The 23,325-nt window shown below is 44.6% G+C and overlaps 1 protein-coding gene across 10 annotated transcripts in view; it reads left to right on the forward strand.

Moving 5' to 3' along the window:
- Positions 1-23,325, forward strand: part of MGLL (monoglyceride lipase) — a 160,555-nt gene that overhangs the window by 120,722 nt on the left and 16,508 nt on the right. For all 10 annotated transcript variants that reach the window (XM_083489422.1, XM_083489424.1, XM_083489421.1 and 7 more), the window contains one exon: positions 18,678-18,814. In XM_083489422.1, the coding sequence (XP_083345548.1) occupies positions 18,678-18,814 (137 nt within the window). The remainder of the gene's footprint in view (positions 1-18,677; positions 18,815-23,325) is intronic.

Consider the following 23,325-nt stretch of genomic DNA (forward strand, 5'->3'; position numbering starts at 1 on the left):
TTCTTTCACTTGTGGGGCATTTGTTACTATAGTGCTGGGGGATCAAAGCAGCTCCCCAAATAAGTGCCCACAGATCCTTGTTGCTATTGGGTTTAAGATCAGTGTCTCTTGAATGCTTGCTGTTGTGATCCTCAGAAATGAACCACGCACCTTCACTGATCAATTGCCTTTCCTTCTTGTATGTGGCATAGGTAAGCTGATACCTTTTGTTTGGCAACAGAAGTAGGTCAAGTTAAAGTTTCACTTTACTGGCTGCATAGCTCATTCTTTGACACCTAAGCAACAGTGCTTTCCTGCGCCTTCTGTAGGTGAAGCACGATCTTCTCGATTCCGTTTTAAAAGACACATTGCTTTGAAAGCATGTGTCTTCTTTCGCAGAAGCATGTCAGGTGCATTTGCTGCAGCCAGAGGCTGAGTTTAAATTCAGCAGCCTTCATTTGATTGTTTGCAGAAAGCTCAGGTATTCCTCAGGAAGCTGCCTTATACTGAGTCAGGTCCATTGGTCTAACTAGCTCTGGACTGCCTACACTGACTGGCAGCCACTCTCTAGAGTTTCGGGCAGGAGCTCCTTCCCACTTAACATCATTGTGAATCACAAATGTCCCTGTTGCACATTAACTGATGCAAAATGGTTTTGACAGGCAGGGCAAAGCAGAAACAGAGCTCTTGGTGATGCTTTCAATAGGTTGTCAATCATTCACACCAGAGAGCGCTTCCCACAAGTAAAAGAAAATTAGATTTTCATCCACGCTGGGGTCACCCGGAGCAACTCCACTGAAGTGCCACCAGTGTCAGTAGATCCACGTTGGTAAAGCACAGTTTACCCCCCACAGAACTACAATTCCCAGCACTCTTCACAAGTAACAGTTCCCATGATTCTTTTTTGGGGGGGGAGGGGTGTGTTTTATATGTATGATGTGGATGTGACTTAATTTGCAAGGGTGGACAGGAGGACATTCATTAGATGGGATGACTCCTCCCACAATTTCCATTTTTTCCTTGAGAACAGGAAAGTGACCACAGCTAATTTGTGTGAGTCTTAAATTGTAAAGGCCTGCTGCAGAAAGTGAGTCTGCAACCAAATGTTTTTGTGAAAATTAGAAGAAGGCAGGTAAAAGCGGGGAGGGGTTTAGCATCGCAAGCATGTTCCTACTGTACCTAGAGGTTATTAGCAATGCTGCTTTAAGAATGGCCTGGTGAGGTCTGATTTGAAGGGAAATGGTTGTAGCTCAGTGGCAGAAGATGTACTCTATATGCATATCCCACTATATCCAATCCCTAACATTTCCAGGTAGGGCTGGAACTGCTAGCTAAAGTTCTGCAGAATCACTTCTAGTCAGTATAGAAAAACTGAGCTGGATGTACCAGTTGTCCGATCACCGTCAGGCAGCTTTTCATATTCCTATGGTATGTGAATAAGTAGATCTTCCTTGACTTCAGTTTAGCTAGGGATCCGTGGGTTAGAGTTTTGGGATTTTTGAAAAAGGGCATTTGAGAAACTGGGGCTTGTGTATTGGTGCTCAGTAATATAAATTTGCATAATCTCCCATCTGTTGGGTGCATCTGGCTATACACAGTTAAATCTGAAAATGTTGGGAGGGAAATAAACGGATTATCTAAAATATTGTGCCAAGATTGTGGCCTACCCTTCTTCAGAAGATTTAATCCTTTAGGAGTACTACAGTAAATGCAGAAGTGTGAATCTGAGTTCCCCCCCTTGTTTTACTGTTTATGAGGACCGTGTTTTTCCATAGCAACAGCATTTCATTAGTGTGATCAGCTAACTGATTTCTAGATCGTTTACTTGCCATGAATGTCTGATTAGAACATTCTAATTCTGCTTTTTATTTTTCTATTAGGCAGTTGTTAGTGGTTGCTCACACCTAACACATCTTGGTGCATTGTCATTTTGAGGAAACCAGGTGATGTGGAATCTAGTAAACCTGTGATGAGTTAAGCTAAGCACAACCTGCAAAACTCTTGCTTTGCAGGAGGTAGGGAAAAAATGACCAGCTGTGAAATGGGACAATTTTGAAGAGAGGATGAGCCAAAATTGTTGAACATGTGCTGAACCTCTTTCTATCAGTGAAATTAATGGCAGGTGCTGCAGTTCAGAAGAGTATCTCAGGGACAGTAGGATGCATCTCAGATCTCCTACTTTGAGGGTGAAGAGAAAGCTCTGGCCCCAGGCATAGGCAATCTCAACCCTCCAGAAGTTTTGAGACTACAACTCCCATGATCCCTAGCTAACAGAACCAGTGGTCAGAGATGATCGAATTGTAGTCCCAAAACATCTGGAGGGCCAAGTTTGCCTATGCCTTCTCTGGCCTCAGAGAGATTGACCCAGTGTCAAATTTCTGCTCCCTGACAATCCTGGCTTGTTGATGTCAGAATTCCACCATCAGTATAGCCAAAAATAGAGTGTTCTGTGGGTGGTCTTGACGCATGCCTCAGTGGGATTGGAGAAAGGCATGGCTCTAAAAGGATCCATTGCCTTCCTAGTTGTCCAACATACCTTCAAACCAAGGAACAAGCTACTTCAGTCCTGGAGCTAGTATAGTTTCTTCCCTTTTATTTCCTCCTCTTGGAAACAGGTTTTTGGAAAGAACAGAAGAGGACAAGAACCGTTTTCAGTTACTGGGAAGTTTTACTCCCCCCTCCCCGTTTCCTTGGAGTAACCTCTATTGAACTCAGTGGGGCTTACTTCTGAGTAGACTTGCATTTTTTAAAAAAGAGGGTGGTGTGGGCTAGCCAACATGGTGCTCTCCAGATATTGATGGACTGCAATTCCCACCAACACCAGCCAATATAAGCAATGTTCACAGATGGTGAGAGATGTACTTCAGCAACATATGGAGGGCACTTTGTTGGCTACCCTTGGTAAAAAGTGTTCAGCTTTTGGTTGCATTGGGTCCCAGGTCTTTATCATCTGAAGTTCTTGGTGAAGTACATTTGTTTGCAAACCTGTCGCCATAGTATTAAAGCAACTGCTTAGCATTTCCCTGCTTTCTACCCACATTGCAGCATTCTTTTAAAAAGCTTCTAGCCCTGTTTAAAAAGAAAGCTTTAGTATTTTAAAATTTGCTTTCTTATTACGATGACATATATCCCATCCCATTAAAAGGATTTTGCCTCCCACCTCAGACATTTCTATTATTAAATTACTTAAGACAATTCATCTCTGACTGTGCAAATTATATTTTTGATTTGTGTGTGTGTTTAAGAGAGAGAGAGAATTTGAAAACCAGTCGAGAGCTTTGTGCATGCTCGAGTGTACATAAGAAGCTCTTGCACAAGAGGCATCTTTCATAACAGCAGTGGACAGGATAGTTTGGCACATTTATCCCTTTGTGCACACAGAGCTGTCTCCTGCATTGAAATAAATGCCATTATAATTTAGTATAAGTGTTGTAAGTACAGAGAATGAAGGCTAAGAGATATCTCATGCTTTGATCTTTTTCTTTTTTAATCAAAGGCCGGAATTTTAAGGTCAAAGATTCAGCCATACCAGCAGATCACACACAGAGATGTAGGGAATGTGCTATTTTTGACAAGCACACAGAGCATAGCAAAGAGAAGCTGAAGTGGGAGCTTTGGTTAGGAGACAATGGAAGTTAGTTTAGCAGCTGAGCCAGTGTGACTAGGCAATGCTCAGAGGCAGACACAGGGCTCAATTCACAAAGAAAGTGGGCTGAATATAGTCAAAGGACAGGCTTTTCCCAGCATCTGGATCAGGCAAAATCTTCCACCCACATGTATCTTACACAACCATGATTTTCCATTGCACTGCCGCTTCATATTAGCTGAAGCGTACTTTCCTGTACTCACCCAGTGCCTACAGAGGATGAATCTCCTCTGTGTCCCACTCAGGTTTGTCTATTTTAAGTCAGTTGGTCAGGGATTATACTCTTTTCCAGGTCCTGTAGCACCTAGCACAACATTGGTACCAATGATTAAAAGTGGCAGCAATAATTTTAAAAATAGTAAAAATATTATTCCCCTGTTTAATTCATACCTTTATTGTTCTCCCCTTCCTCTGAGCACTCTTGGATGAGACTGATTTTCTAGATCCACAACTAGTGGGGCTCAGGCCTGAGCATGGAAATGAGACTCCCTTGGTTGATCTGAATTTTGTTGAGTGTGATCCTATTGGTTTTCATTGTCATCTCAGTGTCCTTCAACTCCATTGACCATTATCTCTGTCTGGTCTGATGGGAAAAAAGGAAGTGCCAACTGAGCTGAAGTAGATTTGGACACAAAGGCTGTGCTTGGAAAATCCTATGTCAGCTTATTAAGCCAAGACATGGACAAATCTTTTGACCACACATGTGGTCCTTGGCTGCCTCTTTCAACGTGATTCTCAATTAAGCCATGGTTGGAAGTGAAGTAGCAAGTTCTGGTTTGTGGCATCCAATGGTTTGGGTGAGAACCATTGGCAAACCATGGTTATTTCAGTTTCTCTTCCTGAGGACAGCAGTAGACCTGTAAATCACATTGCTTGAACAAACCAGAAATGAAAGTAGACAAGGAGTTCTAAGCCGTGATCATCTTATTCATTTGGAACAGTGTTAGAAACTGATATATGAAAGTTAGGAGCTAAATTACACCTTAAACCTAGGTTATGGGCTCAACAACAAAATGTCTAGGCATGATTTTCTGATAACAAGAATACAAAGCTGAAAATATTATGTTCATTTTATACATGGTCTGGTCCTTCCCCTGCTCACCCCCCTAGTATTCTTAAGAGGGTCTCTTCTCCAGTCTTCAGAGAGCAGCTGGAAGTGGTGAGGTAGAAAAAGGTCCCCCTTTCCTTCCACTCTGCAGTTTTAATCTGAAATCTTAGGTGCAGTACTGCGCCCAGAGCTCAGAAACTGCTCGCGCTAATGAAATTCCCAGTCGCAAAATGTGACTAGAATAATGGGAGTTTGGAACACTGGTTTGGAAGCTCAAACTATGGTTGGGGTTTTAAACTACAGCTAGCACAAACTGTTGTGATTGACATAAGAGTTTAATGCACACAAAACTCAGAAGATACTTTTGAAATATCATGCAATCTTTATAAGCAATCTACTGGGAACTGTACCTTCTCTATATTTTTAAGCCAGCTGCATTTATTCAACATACTGGATGAATGGCAGTTGTATTGGCTAGTCATGACAGGGCAAGTGTTTTGAGAAGAATTTTTCATTTAAAAAGAATGCAGAATACCAAGGGTGACAAAGGAGTCATCAAAGGAAGTCTGTGCTCCAGCTCTCTCACAAGGCCTAGTCTCCGCTCCTGCTAGAAAACAGAGGATTCTTTCAAGTCAAATAAGAATTCTGTGTTTTCTCTGGCACCAAAATTATTTGAAACTCAAACTTTGATTCTGCAACATAAACAGAACTTGAGAAGGTACTCCAATGTGCCTCTGCGGAAAACCCCCTCCTTTCTCCCTTGACCAACAGGTCTTACTTAAGCTTAGTAACACTCTTTGAATCGAAACCAGTCAAATGGGTTATATAGAACTCATGAGCAGAGGGAACAAAGCCCCACAGAAGAGCTGGAAATGGATGAGTTTTGTTGAAAAGGAAATGTTTTCCAGCTAAGCAAGCTGTCATTTGGGACTTAATAGCATGTGCTGCTGTAAAGCACAGCTGCATGGATGCCCTCAATGCCCATGGTGTGAAAACACATGGTGTGATCAGCAAATAATCTACCACCACCACCACGGAACTGCTCTGGCACCGTGCTTCAGCTGTTTCTAAAACTCTTGAGTTGTTAAAGGTAAATCCTGTGTCCCTACTTCAACCTCTTTCTCCCCCCCCCCCCCACTTTCATAGAATCATAGAATCATAGAGTTGGAAGAGACCACAAGGGCCATCGAGTCCAACCCCCTGCCAAGCAGGAAACACCATCAGAGCACTCCTGACATATGGTTGTCAAGCCTCTGCTTAAAGACCTCCAAAAAGGAGACTCCACCACACTCCTTGGCAGCAAATTCCACTGTCGAACAGCTCTTACTGTCAGGAAGTTTCCAATGTTCTTAGTTAAAAACAGCAGAGGCAAAATGGTAGGTATCGTCTCTTTAAAACCTGAGACGTGTTGCCATAATGAAGATTTTGTGTAAAGGGAAAGCTGTCACAGTGGTGCTCATAACAGAATAGCACCATGTTCAACATCTTGAAGCTCTGAAATTGGTGGGAAACACCAGGGGCTGGGGTACGGGCCAAGCGCAGTTCTCCATAGGTCTCTCTATATGTCACTCAGGGCTCTCCTCGGTCCATGTCCCTCCCCATACCACATCCACTTTTTCCAGGCCACACCCTCACAGTCCCTGTCCCATACCATCAAGTGCTTCTCGCTTGTCCCTGAACTGTGGTAGTGGTTCTTTCATGCCCAGGTAGAGGATGGAGAGGGGAGATTGTCTAGAACTCTCTCACATTTGGGTAGTTGAAATTCAGCTTACTGGACAAAGGTCACAACTGTTGTTCTGCCCACCTTTTCCTCTCATCCTGCCCAGCTCTGGAATATGGGCCCTGTAAAGTTGTGCACAAGGGAATGCTTCCCTCAGACTGAAAAATGTTCCCCACCCATTCTCTAAAATAACTGCGCTAAAATTATTTCAGTCGGTGGTCTTTATCCACATTGTTGCAGTGACTAGCATAGGAAATTAGCAATATAAAACCCCCAAAGACTTTTCCTCATAGGAGGCTCTGGCAAATGATCTGGACCTTCTCAGGACCAGTTTTCCTAATTAAACTGTAACAGTGCACCTGTTCCAGCAAATGATGTTAAGAAACCTGGTTCTTTTAGAGAGCATTGCAACTAAGTTCACAAAGCTTACTAGCGCATTGAGAAAAAATGGCCAGACTACCTGTCCATATATAGTCACATCGTTGACCCGAAAGAAACGGAGAACAAGTTATTGTGATGTGGGTTTTCTTTATGGGCTTCTGATATATAAGGACCTTAAATTGTGTACAGTGAAAGTACACACTAAAACAAGAGACACTTCTGTCAGGTATTCACTAGTGTCTCTTTTCAGTCTTTTAATGAGCAGCTTGAGGCTACAGAGAGGGGAAAGAAAGGGGTAGTCCCATTATTGGCCATTCCCCAGACAACTTGTTGATTATTTCTGGCTATGGATACTTGCAGGTCAAGCCTCTCTCTCTCTCTCTCGGCTGCAGTCAGATCTGGTCTTGCCAGCTGGCCAGGCAGTGTCCTTATCCACCTGTTTACAGCTTCCCAACCTGCTTGTTCCAGCCTCCTTTGATCAGATTCCTCATCTTAACCCCTGCCTGCAACCAGTTCTTCCTTTCTATTGACCTTCTGTATTGTTTCTCTGCTAACCTGCCTCCTAACCCCTGCCTGAGGTGCTCTGGTGCAGGGCCTCATCCTGCTCCTGCTTCCAATCCTGCCAGGACATGTACCTTCTACTCTCCACATACATGGCTGCCCGTGGCCCAGCGTTGACTAGTCTGCATGTAAGAAGTCTCTGATCTCTCTTCAGGAAACTCATTATATTCAGTGAACCTGAGACATCCTGGATAGATTTTGTTCTCCTTATGCTGCCTATTAGCAAAGGGAAGAGGCGACAATAGTTCGTTCATGAAGACTTGTGAAAAAGTCACATGGCTTTCCTGTGCATTCCTGTTGAGGACTCATTATGCGAAAAAGGAGTGTGTATGCCTTCAGCCAGGTGAGGTTGCCTATATTGGCGTGATGCAAGGCAACAGACACCTTCATCTACCCCAGCTGCAACAAAACATCTCTCTCCTGTGTTGGTCTCTACAGCCACAGCAGGCGCTGTAACTCTCCACTGGTTTGACTCCACCCCTGAAGTTGTGCTCTTCCATTGCATCCCGAGACAGAGGGATGCCAATCTATATAACTTGCAATGTTTTCCAACGGAAAGGCTTACTTTTGACATAATCCCCATATATGTGCATGGAAATATATGTGCAAGGATGGTAGAATAAGCCATCCAGGAAGCATTCTTGGAGAACGCTTATACACTAATTGGATCAATCCAGGAATCTAGCCTCAGCTCAAAAGCCAGTGCATGAGCAGGCTCTGAGGACATTCTGAGAAGAAGAAATCATGAGTTGTGCATTTAGCAGAGCCATTCAAAATGCAGAATATTAACCTCAGGGATATGGTTTGCTGTCCTGCAGCCTTTCTGTTGCCCCTGATTCTGTTCACTGAAATAATTTGGTGTGGTCCCCCCCCCCCCCGCTCAGTTCTGTGGTACTGTTGCCGTTAACAGGTGAACCTCACCAAGAACGTATCACTCAGTCTGTTTGCTTTAAAAAGGTTTTGTAGAGACTGCTGGTGAAAAAAGGTCATTTATGAAAATATTAGCAAGAGATGCATATCTGATTCCCCATGTCTGAATTTGGCCCCCAGCACTGATAGAAGCAGAGGCATGTCATTTTTCTTACCGAGCTGTTCTATCCGATGGGAATTAATGTTCCTTCTGATATCGGGGATCATTTTGTTTAGCACTGGAGGGGAGGGGGGAACCCCTTGCAGTGGATTTACCAGATGAGAGATTTTCTGCTGCACAGCAATAAGGCAGAAATAATTTTAGCCTAGAAAATTGCCTCTTTCCAATTATTCTTCCCACCCCTCCCTCCCAAGACAACAAAACAATAATGTAAGTGTTGTGCAGGCAATAGTCTAAAAATATCTCTGCTCTCCAAAAATGTGAGCCTGGTGGGAGGAGATCCTTCTCAATGTGTTGTACTGTGTGAGGCGGGAGAAGAAAAGTAATCTTGCGAACACTGAAAAGAAATGGATGTTGATCGTGCTGGAAACAAAGATTGTGTGTTCCAGCCAAGCGACATCAGTAATATAAAAAGTAGAACTGATACACGCTTTTGCAGAAAATAGAAGATGAGCTCTGCCAATGGTAATTGCAAGTGAAAGCCAGCTTTTGCTAGTTTCCATCAGCATCAGCCATAGTGTGGTTGGTTTTCACCAGTGCTTGTGCAGTTCAGCTTCAGCACACTGACCCTAAATGTGGCTTAGAAGTAGCATGCTGAAAGTCACACATATTGGAGAATTCTTAGGACTGCCTTGCCACAGGCTGATATAACTGAACATTGGCACGGGCTAGTTTTTGACAGGTTGAAATGGTTAGGGAAGCAGGCCTCTGGGTTTGCAATGAATGGGAGTGGTTTGGATGCATCCAGGTTGTAGATTAATCTGTTGCCTTTTCACTGCTGTAATGCATTTAGGAGGCTGCAGGCAGGATACCATTTTTTAAAGCCCCAGAACACCCCCGTACTCAAAGCTGGAAGTCAGCCATGCGCTGCGCTGCCCATTCTAACCTTGCAAAAGTTTGAGCCAACCAAATGTACTGACGGGGACAGAACAGGAGGAAACACTTTTCAGAGGCATGTTAGTCTGTTGCAGGGAAACCATGAAAGAGTCTTCCATCTACACGATGCACTAATAATGCATCAGACCCACTAAAATGATAGCTATGTATACATTTATGTAGCTCTGTCCATGGGAAGAATGAAACCACCCATTGCCTAAGCTGCTCCAGCACAACATGCAAAAGTTGAAGCTTCAACACGTTCCCAGTACTAAGCCAGATCTGATCCACTTGTCTCTAAAAATAAGCTATAACCACTTAGTGAGGCTGTTCTCTGGCTGCTCCAAAGGTGCAGATTATTCACCTTCTATCCAAAGCTGACACAGCAGCACTGATGGTCCCTAGCTTAAGGGTAGGATTGCTTCCTGGTACGGAGCTAGGATGGATCCGTCCTCAGATTCTTGGAGCCAAATGCCAGATCTTCACCGCTGCCAGATTGGTGTTTCTTTTGTACAATAGTGTTTGTTAAAGAGGGAAAGCAATATAGAAATTGTGGTTTGCTTGTTTTTAAAAACTAAACAGCTGCACGTAGACTAAGGCTTTTTAAAGCTCTCTCTTCTGCTCAGTGTTAAACGATGTTTCCCAGATTGATGTTGCATGTGTCCTTGTTTATGTGCTTGCTTGAGGTGCTTCCTGTGCTCTGCAAGAACAATGTTGACTTTGCATGTCCAAAAGGATGTGAGCCCTTGAATTTCCAGATGTTGAAGAGGTGCCCCGCCCTTGGGATTTCCTTCTTCTTGGGTACAATGGTTGAATTAGCTGTGTTGCTTGTTCCTCGAATAATTAAATGCCATGTATTTTGTTAAATCCAGTGTTTCATGTACAAGCTCCACTCCCTTCCTAAAAACCCGTTCTTGATTTACGTGCTTTTATTCTGTGGGGAATTCTTCTGACATGGTCTAAAATAATGTGTACAGAACTGATCCAGCTGAAACCAGTGGCTAAGTTACCATACATCCTCCCCTTCCCATGAACTTCAGCTACCCCAAGCTCTTCCTGCACCTACCACCAATGTGTATGTGTTCCATATAGTTCATTGTCATTATAACTCCAAGGAAGCTGCTTTCTTGTTTATCCAGACTTCTCATTATCCAAATATTTTGCATGGCTCCCATGCCATCCAGGAAAGAGAGGTCATGCTGCACATATTCATTTTCCCTCTTTATTTAAACTTGAAGTAAACATCTGTACAAACAGAGGACAGACGGGAATGGGAAAGCTTGTTTGCTGGGTAGAAGACTAAACTAAAATGGCCCTTTCCCCATCCCTGGTCTAGCCACTTCTTTTGCTGAACCCCGGCTTTCTCTGGATTGGCAAAATATTTGTTTACCTTTCAGAGATTTCAGATGACCTGAAAATCACAATTAGCCACTATTATTTCCCATGAGGAAGTAATGGTGAAATACACTCTTCAATTATCTTGATTTTTTAAAAAAATAAAGGCTCTCTTGGAAACCAAAGGCAAACAATATGCTCCCTGGTTATGTAGCTTGGATATTCATTTAAAGGATCCAGAACCTAATAGGAGCATGAGAAGAAACCTGTCTGATGGGAGCAAAATCTTTGTTCCTAACAGTGGCCAGCTAGATGCTTTTAGAAAACCTACAGGCCACAAGCAGGGCACGAAGCCAAAAACAGCAGCAACAATAACCCTTCCCCATTGTATGCCTTCCGCACCTGCAAGTAGGAATGTTGGAGAATTCTGATGAAAGTGGATACAAGAATGTAAATTGCAGGTATTCACCTCTTTGTTCAGTGTCCAGAATGAAATAAATCCAGTGAATACAAATAGTATTGCTTTCAGTTAGCAAGCAATTACATTTCATTACGTTTCCTTTGCATTGAAATGAGGTGCATCGTAATGACAATGTGATTGTCATAATTTATGTAATTAGTTACGTAAGTTACATAATTTTGCCATAGCGGACTGCAAGATGAATAAGGTCCTTTTGGACGAAAGATGAACTGCAGCGGAATGGAAACATTGCTGCTTGCTACAGGGAGGAATGGAAAATGCTGCCTTCTTGCATCCCTATATAGAAGTCATTCACATATTGCCCCTGAACATGAAGATTCCCTTTAGGCACCACAGAATTCTGTCCTCCAGGAATTTCTCAATTCCCCTTGCACCAGCTCTTGCACGCCACAATCCCTCTCCCTAGGCCACTTTGGTCACCAACCGTGCTTTGCACCCTCCTTAAGTGCTTTGGCCTGGGTGGAATGTGTCACTGAATTGTGATAATGTCTTGATTTCTAGGATGGAGGGGTGTGTGTGTGTGGAAACCTCTTACTTTTGTGTGACTGGAATGTAGCCTGCTGTCCAAAGGTAAGAATCACAGCTGTAGCTCCACCCTCATTTTGCCTCTGGCCCCAGCCACAACATGGCAGTTGCCTCCACCCCAGAAGGTTGCTGATGGGGGAATGCAGCCCTTGGGTTGACAAAGGTTCCCCACCCCTGGTTTATTAGAATATCAACAGTAAGGTAAAAAAATGTAAAGGTAAAGGACTCTTGAATGGTTAAGTCCAGTCAAAGGTGACTATGGGGTGCAGCGCTCATCTCGCTTTTCAGGTTGAGGGAACCGGAGTATGTCCACAATAACAACAGTAGCAATCTGCGCAACTGGAGAAGTGTAAACACTAGAGAGCGGGGAGAGGACTGCTTACTTTAAAAGGAATTAGGAGAGATGAGGCTGAGGCTTCTGAATCCAGTAGGCAATGGAATAATCTGTCAAGTGGTGCAGTAGAAGGATCATCATCTGGTGTATGTAATTAAACTAAGGGAGAGAAGAAACAATGCTAGCAATTATCTCTTCTCAAAAAGAATCTCGGAGGAAACAGGAGAGCTGAGTTACGTGTCCAAGTAATCCTAGGAAACTGGATGAAAGTCCACAGCCTCTGCATACCAAGATACTGGAGTGTTATTGTAGGGCTCCCTCTGAACTTGAAAGATGCTGGAATTAGATTGAAGTCACTACTTACAAAGCAGTCAAGGAGGCCTGCTGTGAAGTGTGTCAGAATAAAGAACTGCATATGGCAGCTTCATCTTTCTGAGGGATGGTTCAGGTGTTAAATTTTGCTCTCCCTAGCCTTTTTGTTGTTCTTACTACTACTGTGGTCAGACCACGATCCCACCACAGACCACAGCACTATGTTTAATGGAAGCCTTCAGAAAATGGTCTCTGTTACCTAAAAAATAATAATAATAATAATAATAATTTTTATTTATATCCCGCCCTCCCCAGCCAAAGCCGGGCTCAGGGCGGCTAACAACAATCAAATAAACAATCAAATAATAACACATTCTAAAAATATTTCATTATAAAAATTAGTTAAAATCAAATTGATGGCAACCGATTAAACAAAATTCTGTGCAGGTTGCCAGAGGAGGGAGTCAGGCTGCGCCCTGACCAAAAGCCTGGCGGAACAACTCTGTCTTGCAGGCCCTGCGGAAAGATGTCAGGTCCCGCAGGGCCCTAGTCTCTTGTGACAGAGCATTCCACCAGTTTGGAGCCGCAGCCGAGAAGGCCCTGGCTCTAGTTGAGGCCAGCCTAACCTCTCTGAGGCCTGGGACCTTGAGGATGTTATTATTTGCAGACCGTAGGTTTCTCTGTGGGGCATACCAGGAGAGGCGGTCCCGTAGGTACGAGGGTCCTAGGCCGTATAGGGCTTTAAAGGTTAAAACCAGCACCTTAAACCTGATCCTGTACTCCACCGGGAGCCAGTGCAGCTGGTATAATACCGGATGAATGTGCTCTCGCAGCGAAGACCCCATAAGGAGTCTCGCCGCGGCATTCTGCACCCGCTGGAGTTTCTGGGTCAGTCTCAAGGGCAGCCCCACGTAGAGCGAGTTACAATAATCCAGTCTGGAGGTGACCGTCGCATGGATCACAGTGGCTAGGTCAGGACGAGAGAGATAAGGGGCCAACTGCTTAGCTTGGCGGAGATGAAAAAATGCCGCCTTTGTTATAGCTGTAATCTGCGACTCCATAGAGAGGGAGGTATCGAAGATTACACCCAAACTCTTAACGGACGGTGCTGGCACTAATTGCACCCCCGCAAGAGATGGGAGTTGCCCCCTCGATCCCATATCGTCCCGCCCCAGCCAGAGGACCTCTGTCTTCGAAGGATTTAACTTCAACCGGCTCCCACGTAACCATCCAGCCACCGCTTCCAGACATCTGGTCAGCGTGTCTGGGGCCGAGTCAGGATGGCCATCCATCAACAGATAGAGTTGGGTGTCATCAGCATACTGATGGCAACCCAGCCCAAAACTCCGGACAAGCTGGGCGAGGGGGCGCATAAAGATGTTAAAAAGCATCGGGGAGAGAATTGCACCCTGAGGCACTCCACACACCAAGGAGTGGCGTGATGACAATTCCCCCCCAAGCGCCACCCTCTGTCCCCGACCAGAGAGAAACGAGCGCAGCCATTGAAGGACTGTGCCCTGGATCCCCACGTCGGCAAGGCGGTGGTCCAGGAGTTCGTGATCGACCATGTCAAAGGCTGCTGACAGATCTAGAAGAATCAGCAGCCCTGACCCGCCTCGATCCAGCTGCCTGCGGAGATCATCTGTTAGGGCGACCAGAGCCGTCTCGGTCCCATGACCAGCGCGGAAGCCGGACTGGAATGGGTCTAGAGCAGATGTTTCATCCAGAAACCTACCAAGCTGTTCAGCAACTGCTCTCTCAATCACCTTACCCAGGAATGGAAGATTCGAGACCGGGCGGTAATTGGATAGATCTGAGGGATCTAATGATGTTTTCTTTAAGAGCGGACGCACCACCGCCTCCTTCAGTTCCCCTGGGAATATCCCGGTGCCAAGGGACAAGTTGATGATATCCCCCAGGGGGCCCCGCACCTCGTCTGGACACGCTCTAATCAGCCATGACGGGCACGGGTCAAGAGGACAGGTGGTGGGCTTTCCAGCTTGGAGGAATCTGTCCACATCGGCTGGAGATATCCGGTCAAAGTGGTCCAATACTGGACCCGAGGACAGTCGAGGGGCCTCCAGTTCCTTTATTGTATCCAAATTGGCAGGGAGGTCATGGCGGAGCATCAGGACCTTCTCCGCAAAAAAGCTCGCAAATGCCTCACAGCTGTGTGTCAGATTGTTATTTAAATTTGGCTGTCCTTCAAGGGACGTTAAAGACCGAATTATACTAAATAATTGTGCCGGGCGAGAGCTAGCGGATGCAATGGAGGCCGAGAAGTAAGACTTCTTAGCAGCCTTCACTGCCATCTCATAGGTTTTCATAAAAACCCTATAAGATGTTCTTGAGGCTCCGTCACGGGCACCCCGCCATACTCGCTCTAGCCGTCTGAGGTCCCGCTTCATTTTCCGAAGCTCCTCGGTAAACCAGGGAGCCCGGTTTCTGCGGGGTCGCAGAGGGCGCTTAGGTGCGATCTCATCGATGGCTGCCAGGAGCTGGGTATTCCAGCCCTCAACAAGCTCAGTCAATGAGTCGCCAGGGGGAGTAAGGTCCCGCAAGGCTTGACGGAATCTATCCGGGTCCATCAGCCTCTGCGGGCGAGCCCAAATCGGCTCGCCACCTAAGCAGGGTGGGGGTGGAAAGTCAATCCTGGCTTTCAGAGCGTAGTGATCAGACCATGGCACCTTCATCGAAGGAGACATGATCACATCTATACCGGCGCCAAAGATCAAATCCAGCGTGTGGCCTGCTTGATGTGTGGGGCCCGAAACAAACTGGGAGAGCCCTAGTGTCGCCATGGAAGACACCAGGTCCAGAGCCTGTGAGGAGGGAGTGGCATCAGCATGGAAGTTTTTAAAACCCTGAATGCTCACAGATTCTTGGGGTGACAGACTTTGAGACTCAAATAGCATGTTCTGGAGCTCCAGTGATGGTGGAAGTTGCTGCAGGTGAGCTCCTCCTGACTTCTGTTCAATCAAGGCAGCTCAGTTAGGTTAAGAAAGCAGCCCAAAGTGACAGGCAAACTGACCTTTGTTTATTACAGGGTTCTGGAGGTGAAGGAGGGCAATGAGTAAACGAGACTAGATCTTTTTCCTTTTCAGCTACAATCCATTTGGGTACAAGGGGCTAGTATGTTTTGTAAAACTGTTTGCAAGGCTACCTCATTCATGTGTAGAAGACGCGTGGTTGTTGGTTTCCAGCCAAACCAAGGGCAGATCCATGTAAAAAATATGTTTGCTTGCATGCTTGTTTCTCCACTCAGCTATGACCCAGAATCCACATGGCACAGCTGCCAACCTTCTGCATTTCTGTGATTTCCACCTCTATTCTGATCCTAAGTAAACAAAATAAGATACCAAGCTGTGTGTTAATTGGCCCACGAGACATAGAGTCAAGCAAACTGCCCAGTACATTATCTGTTTTGAGGAGTTGGAATGGTACATTGCAGAACTTCGATTTTTAAACGTATTAAAAATTCACCTGCTTCCCTTCCCTCAGCCAATGCTCTTGCTTCCTACAAATCTGTTGATAATGTAAAGCTGTCTAATGAGCCTGAATTAGTGTTTTAATAGAAAGGCCTTTGTTGTGTCTGTTTTCGAATTCATTTTAAGAGTGAGATCTCACTAGATGGAGGTGTCAGAACTGAAGAAGCACTTGCAGAATTTGTATGAGCAGATCTAGATAAAAACCTGCGGTGCAACAAGAGAAACACTTTATACCAAATGTTCCTCTGATGAGTGACAGAAGTCTCTCAATGATCTGAATTCTTCCTCCTCTCCCAGCTTGGCTATTCAGCATTTTCCCCTTTGGGAATTAGAGCTACAATGAAGGAGCTGTAATTTTGGCTCAGTGATATGGCACCAGCCCACCTATTCAGATCAGTTTATCATCAGTGCTTATTGCTGCTCTAGTTCTGTTCCTCAAGGGATAATTACGGATTTCAATAGTCCAGTGCCGCAAACAATCCTTATCTGGCAAGAGATGGATACTGGGGGGAGGCTAATAATTATTTTTCTATTTTTAAGAGCAATGGGCCATATTCCTACAATTTGCAATCAGTTCTCATTCAGGCTGTGAGCAGCATAAGACCCCTGCTGTAGCAAATCAGATACCTCTGAGATAGTCCAGAAAAGGGGTCAAAAAGCCTTCTGCCACTGTTTCGTCCCAGCAGTGGAGGTGCTTTCAGCTGTTACGGCTAATAGCTGTTGATATACACATCTTCCATTAATCTGTCTAATCTCCTCTAAAAGCAACCATAGATCGTAGCCAGCCCTGCATCTTGCTGCAAATAATTCTGTGATTCAGTTTCACATTCACATGTCATACCAAAACCAGGGATGGAAAATGTTTTTGAGCCCAAGGGCCACATTCCCTCCTACATTCCAGGGGTCACATGCCAGCAGTGGGTGGAGCCATAGGCAAAAGTGGGTGGAGCAACAGATGATAAATTTGCCTTTGTGCAGGAAGGCTAGTTTCTACAAAGCCCCTTCTGCTGTTCTTTTTACCAAGCAAGAAGCACTGTTTCCCGTCCCTCTCTTAATGATCTGTAGTATGAAATCTGAATTTTTCACTGCTGCCACATACACAGTTTCCTCCAAGATTACCTAAGAGCATAAGAAAGCAAAGACTTTTCTGGACTTGCAGCCTCTTCTCACAGATGCCTATGGGAAGCCCACAGCCAGGACCTGAGCGCAACCCACTTGTGATTCCAAGCAACTGGCATTCAGATGCATGCTGCCTCCAATAGCGAAAGTAGGACATAGCCATCATGGCTCATACCCACTGATAGCCTCCCTGAATTTGCCCAGACCCCTTTTAAAGGCATCCACATCCAGACCCCTTCAGTGCATATGTGAAATTAGAGTTTTTTGCCCCACCATGCACCTCTGTACAGTTACTCATACTGATGTTTCTGAATAGTTATCAGGAGATTTGTAATTTTTAATTTATCTCTTATCTTTTAGGGAGCTATTGAGTTTTTATAGAATTGGGTAGGGGAGGAATGGGTTCAAGAATTAAAGTACATGGGCTGCCTGTGGATCAAAATAGATGCTACTTTAACTGTAATGACCAGTGTAGAGGGGGTAATTTTCATTGGGACCAAAGCATGTCGAGAGTGGAGATTTCATCCTTCCCTCCCAGTCCTGATCCCAATAAAAATCACCCCGTGCCACAATTAGCGTGAGAGAAAAAGCTGCCTCCCATTCGTGCCAATGGGAAATGTTCTTCCTAATACTAATTGTAGTGTAGGGGGTGATTTTCATTTGGACTGGGAATGAGAAGGAAGAGTGAAAATGCATCACCCCACATGCTGTGGTCCTGATGAAAGTTGACTTAGCCTCGCCCTCACTGTGCCAGATACTGCATTTAAAACAACAAAACAAAACAGATGTGACCATTAGCCATGCAATTAAATTAATGTCTGTTTTTGGCTCTGAGATTCCCCAAAGATGATTTCTGAATGTCTGATGAGGGCATAAAATTTCCTTGCTGAAAAGTAATAGACAAAATTCGGAAATGTCATTTTTTTCTCTCTTTCCTCTGCATCTCATATGATGTTTAACATCTGCATTTCCCAACCCCCCTAAAGTTAGATTCTAACCCTGAAATTTACAGTAAGAGCTGATGTGTCTCCTTCCCAGCTTCTGTTGCTCATGCATTTCCTCTTTCTCTGCGTTGTGGATGCCACCCTTTTCATCATTTCCTTAACTGTCAGCCATTTCCTTCACTCACTCCAGTATCCAGGTTTGGATCAAGACATCTGCTGCCTTTGAATCAGAAATGCCTTTTTAGCTGCTCCCAGCACAATCAACATCTCTTTTCAAGCTGAATGCTTTAGACACTGGCAGCGCATAGTTGGGTGCCAATAATCTTTGTGTAATTCCTGGAAAATTTCTTTCTGCGTGCGTTCATATGCAAGGTATTTGTGTAGTCATGATAACTGACAGACATTCTGGCAGGCTGCCAGTCAATGAGTCCCTCACTCTGTGCATCTGTGGGCAGATGCATCCCCCAAGCTAACAAGGGAGAGCCACCCACAGAAGCACATTCTGGAGGGCAGCTGAATCCAGGTCCCCAACAGTGAGAGCGAACAGAGCTAGCTATCCAGGCAAGAGTGTGGGGGCAGATCTGTTTGCATGCTACAGCATTATTTGGGTCCAGGCCACGGTGGTTTAGCCTTATGTTTACATCTTCATATGATTACAGCTAACCAGAAAGAGGTTTTTGCCATTGGTCATCCCTGACAATGCACAAGAGCTCTTTGCACATCTCTAGCGCCCCCCTTCTCCATTGAATTTCAGATACGATGCTGCCTCGAGCATCTTTACATTAAAGGTGTTGAATATTTTTGATGTAGCAGGTCACTTTTCCTTTCCCCTCCACAGTTGGCCATGGGCAGAGTGAAGGAGACCGTATGGTTGTGTCAGACTTCCATGTGTTTGTCAGAGACAGCTTGCAGCACATTGACCTCATGAAGAAAGACCACCCAGGCCTCCCTGTGTTCCTTCTAGGGCACTCCATGGTAAGCAGTCCTGCTCTATCCCTCCTTAATGGACTCTCGGCTTCCTACCCAGGAGCAGAGGACACTTTTCCCCACTCTGGTCTTTTCTGTTTCCCTACCCCTTTTTCTTCGTTTTATGTTCATTTTACATGGATAATTGCTAAAAGCAGTAATTGCACCCATAGAGTTACTTGCAAACAGGCATGACCATGAGGGATGGGGGTCACACTCACACACACGGCACTCCCAACTCTTATTTATCTTTGGGCTCCAAAGAGCAAACAGATCTTCCAGAAATGTAAGACAGTTGTAAGGCCCCCAGTCTTTCCCCAACATTACCAAGCCAAGAACTAACTAACACTCTCTCTCTCTCTCTCTCTCTCTCTCTCTCTCTCTCTCTCACACACACACACACACACACACACACACACACACACACAAACACCACTTTGCAAGTTGAGTTAAGCTGTTTCCCCTCTTACTGTTTTTGGCCAATACATTTCTCTACAACTCAAGGACCATAGTCAGTGTAACAATGGAGCACCAGTGTAGTGACTAAACAAGCCACTTTGGTGAGCTTTTTTGGTGAGAAGCTGTGAGAGGCAAGAGAAAGAGAACCCACATGACTGGCCACAATATGGCCAAGGTTTGAGAGACTAATCAAGCTCAAGGCTGAGGTAGTAAGTAGGGAAGACACAGCTTTTCCAAAGCTAGGTATGTTTTATTTCTTGTTACTCCATTAATTACTATTAATGGTTAAAGGATGAGGAACTGAAGTAAGCCCATTGCCTTCTGGGATGTCCCACTCTATGCAGAGTTGTGGCTTTCCCATTCAATTTCTTCTCAGGCACTCTGAAATGTTGGGTAGGCACATGGCTTTAACTGTAAATCAGATGGCAGTTAAAGAAGCAGAAACTACCCAGTAGAAGTCTGTTGGTTCCTAGCAGAGCTAGCCTACACTAGGGAAAAGCTATGGTCAGAGAGATTCAGCACCAGGAGAAGGCAAGTGGAAAAAGCATGTGACTGTTAATGTGGCACTTTGAGCCAGAGTTATGTGTTGTCTTTGTTCACAAACCATGCAAGCATGGAAGTTCATAGTAGACACGTAATAATGACCTGGGCATCTCAGTGTTCTTTTCCAAAACAAAGCTAACTCCCCCAGGTGCTTAGTCCCTGTGATTGTGGAGATAAGCTAGAGATAACCTAAAAATGGATAATGCCTCGAGAAAACTTCAGAAACCAAAGTAAATGCTGAGCAGGACTACTTGTGATCTCGGAATGGGAGCTTCAGCATAGCTCCCTCTGCCATTTAACAAAAGAAGCATGAATTATGCAAAATAAGCGAATATATACAAATATGCACAATTTACTCATAACTCCGAATTCTGCTTTCCTTGATGAAGACTTTTTGTTTCTTTATTGCATGAATGGGAATGCTGAGTTTTAAAACACAGAATATGCACAACCCTCATAGGAGCTTAGTTCAGTTGTTATTATTATTGTGTATATAAGCAAAACATAAAAAGGAACAGGAATGCAAATACAAAAGGTAGTCTGTTTGAGCCACTTGCCAGACAGTTCAGAGGAATGGTATGCCAGTATAGGGCTCTAGAACATGCAGTGCAACAGCTTTCATTATGGGGATACATGCCCTGTTAATCTGCATCTCTAGTCATTAAGATTTACCTGCAGTGTTGCATTTACTTGCAAAGCAAACCCAGACTTCTGACCTCTGAGCCAGATCCCATGGCATAAAACTGGCCCTGGCTCTTTCCTTGCTATGTAATTGCCTTTGCTTGGCACAGCTAAGCAAGGGCTGGAGGCAGCTATCATCGCTGCAGGAGTGCCAGTGTCCACTCCTGCATCAATAGTAGGAACAGGATAGTTATTCAGTGTGTTGTTCCTTTCTATAGAGTGGCAACCAGTAGGATCAGCTCATTAGTTAAGGTCCCTGGAAGATCTTCTAAGCCAATATGATGCCCTCTCCTTTTATCTAGCATTACTACCATGCTGTTAGCCATCCCCATATCCCACGGCATTATGCTTCAAAGACTTGCCACATGAAAAGTGCATTACCTATTGTTAAGTTTAAAAAGAAAATACTGAGTCAGGATTAGTGGGTGCAGTTTTGCAACCGGGGAAATCTGAAACATGAACTCCCCTAGTTCTAAAAGCCTCACTCCCCTTTGAACAGGACCCCTATTAATTAATTCAGTTGAATTTGCCTTAGGAAAAGAGACGACTACAAATCCCATGCTCCCTGGCAGGAAAATGAAAACTTTGAACATGCTCAGGACCATCATTTTTGGTTCAGTAGGGGCTAGGCAGCCTTCTCCTGTTTCTAGAAAGACTTTTCTTTGTTTGGAATGGGTAGTAGCAGAATTCAGCACACAAAAAAAAATTAATTTTAAGTTTCTGAGTGTTCCCAAGGAAAGTTCAAAGCAAAACAAAAGTAATTTTTGAGACAAGCCGATTGAGTTCACCCGTCACTAGTCCGAATGCGACCTACTTGAATGAAGATGTTTGGTTTGAAGCTCATAGCATACCTTTAAAGGCAAATTGACTATAGCAATAGTCTGATTCCTAAATCCTCATCAAAATGAAGTCTTACATAGTCTTCTTGTCGTTTCTACATGTAAACAGGATTATGACTCTCCAGCTCCATAGAATTTCACCAAGGCAATTAATGATTTGTAATTCCTACTGAGCACTCCCTGCTTATTGGTGCCTCTGTCCTGGTTGTACTGACTTGTGATCCAAGATAGCCTTGCCATTTGATTAGTTGAAACAATGTTAAAAGACTGGTCAGATATTAGCCAACAATACTCAAGTATTTAAAGCCTTAGTTTAGTCTCTAATTGCAAAAGCCCCTGTCTCCAAGAAGATTCCAGAGTCCAGTCCTTCACAGGATTTTTAAAGACCACCACACCAGGCCTTCCTCCCCAAAGCAAATGTAAAGGACTCTCTTTCTCTGTTGAGCCCAGCTCCTACCTAGGTGTTTGTGACCTGTGCCGCTGTGGTGAAAACTCGCATGTGTGTGCTTCATGCTTCTTCCTAAACTTCGTGTTTCAGTTCAGACGTGCTTTTATTATTTGTACCCCGCCCACCTGAGTGAGTTGCCCCACCCACTCTGGCCAGCTAGGATAACTGGGCGGTAAGTATAACGAGGCCCAAATGATTCAGCCTTAGTTTTCACAGACACCTCATAAGCATAAGGGAAAGGTAGGGGTTGTGCCTGAGAGCTGTGCTCTGAATCCCAAGGTACCTGCAGGCCATGCACACATGAATTTGGCTGCTCTATGTGAGGCAGCCAGTTAGAGCCCCCACTCAAGCAAAGGAGTCCCATACACACACACACACACACACACACACACACGAATTTAAGAAGTGCCATGCTGGATTAAACCAAGGACTCGCCTAGTCCAGCATCCTGTTCTCGCAGTGACCAACCAGATGCCTGAGGGAAGCTCACAAGCAGGACATGAGTGCAGCACCGCTCCCCCCATTTGAGCTCTCAAGCAACTAGCATTCAAAGGCATACTGCTTCTGATACTGATACCAGAGGTTGTGTACAGCCATCGTGACCTTGAGCTGTAGCTTCTGGAGGAGGAAACCCCCCCCCCCCGAAAGTTTTAAGAAATGTCTGAATGTCAGAAAACAGTTAGCTTTGCCTGGGTGTGTGTGTTTAATAGTTGAGGTTTTACTCAGTGTCTAGCTGCACAACTCTCTTACTCATTCAGTTTTCGTCTTTGTCTTTTGTTTGTATCCTGGATTTTTTTTGGCCAGCCTGTTTTTTCTGCCATCTCCCCTTTTCCAGTTGCATGGCTCCTTAACTCACCTTGTCTTTCTCAATAACATGCAACCATCTCGTGCCCCTTTGATTGTGTCAGTTCTTCCTCCATATTCTTTACCTTTATATGCACATCAGAGGCATCCTTCCTTTCCACACCACCGGGACAACCATACCCTTATTTTGCCCCTAGTTGCCCCACCCCAATTACTGTTTAAAATTTCATAGGTGGGAGGGGAGTAAATAAAGTAGTTTACTGTTCTCATTTCTCTCTGCTAAACTATGCATAACTTAAGATTTGTTGGATGAGCTTGAGCTTGCTGTAACTATCACAGAGTAGCTGTGTGCAGATTGACAGGATGCCTTCTTTCATATAATTGTGCCTCTGAGTGTTGCAGTGGCTGCAGCAGCACTGGAACCCCCTTTGAAGCACAAAAATTGCTCTGCTGGGATTGGCAGGTGAATCACACCTGTGATACACACTTGTATCCATGTTATAAAAATCGAGATTGCCAGCTTCACAGGCATTGTGATCCCATGTTGGCACTTCAGAAAAAAATAGTTGTCAATTGAACTCAGTGGCATGTGAGGATGAAACTCTTATCTAAAATTGTTTTTTGTTGTGTGTAGAAGGAAATTCAAGTTAACTACTTGGGCTCAATTGTAGCGCATCACTAGAGCAAATCGACAAGATACCTGGGTACAGTAACAGACCTGGTTACTGTACTTTCCTATAAAATAC

This window comes from Podarcis liolepis, assembly GCF_965112155.1.
Source record: "Podarcis liolepis genome assembly, chromosome: 2".
Taxonomy (NCBI): domain Eukaryota; kingdom Metazoa; phylum Chordata; class Lepidosauria; order Squamata; family Lacertidae; genus Podarcis; species Podarcis liolepis.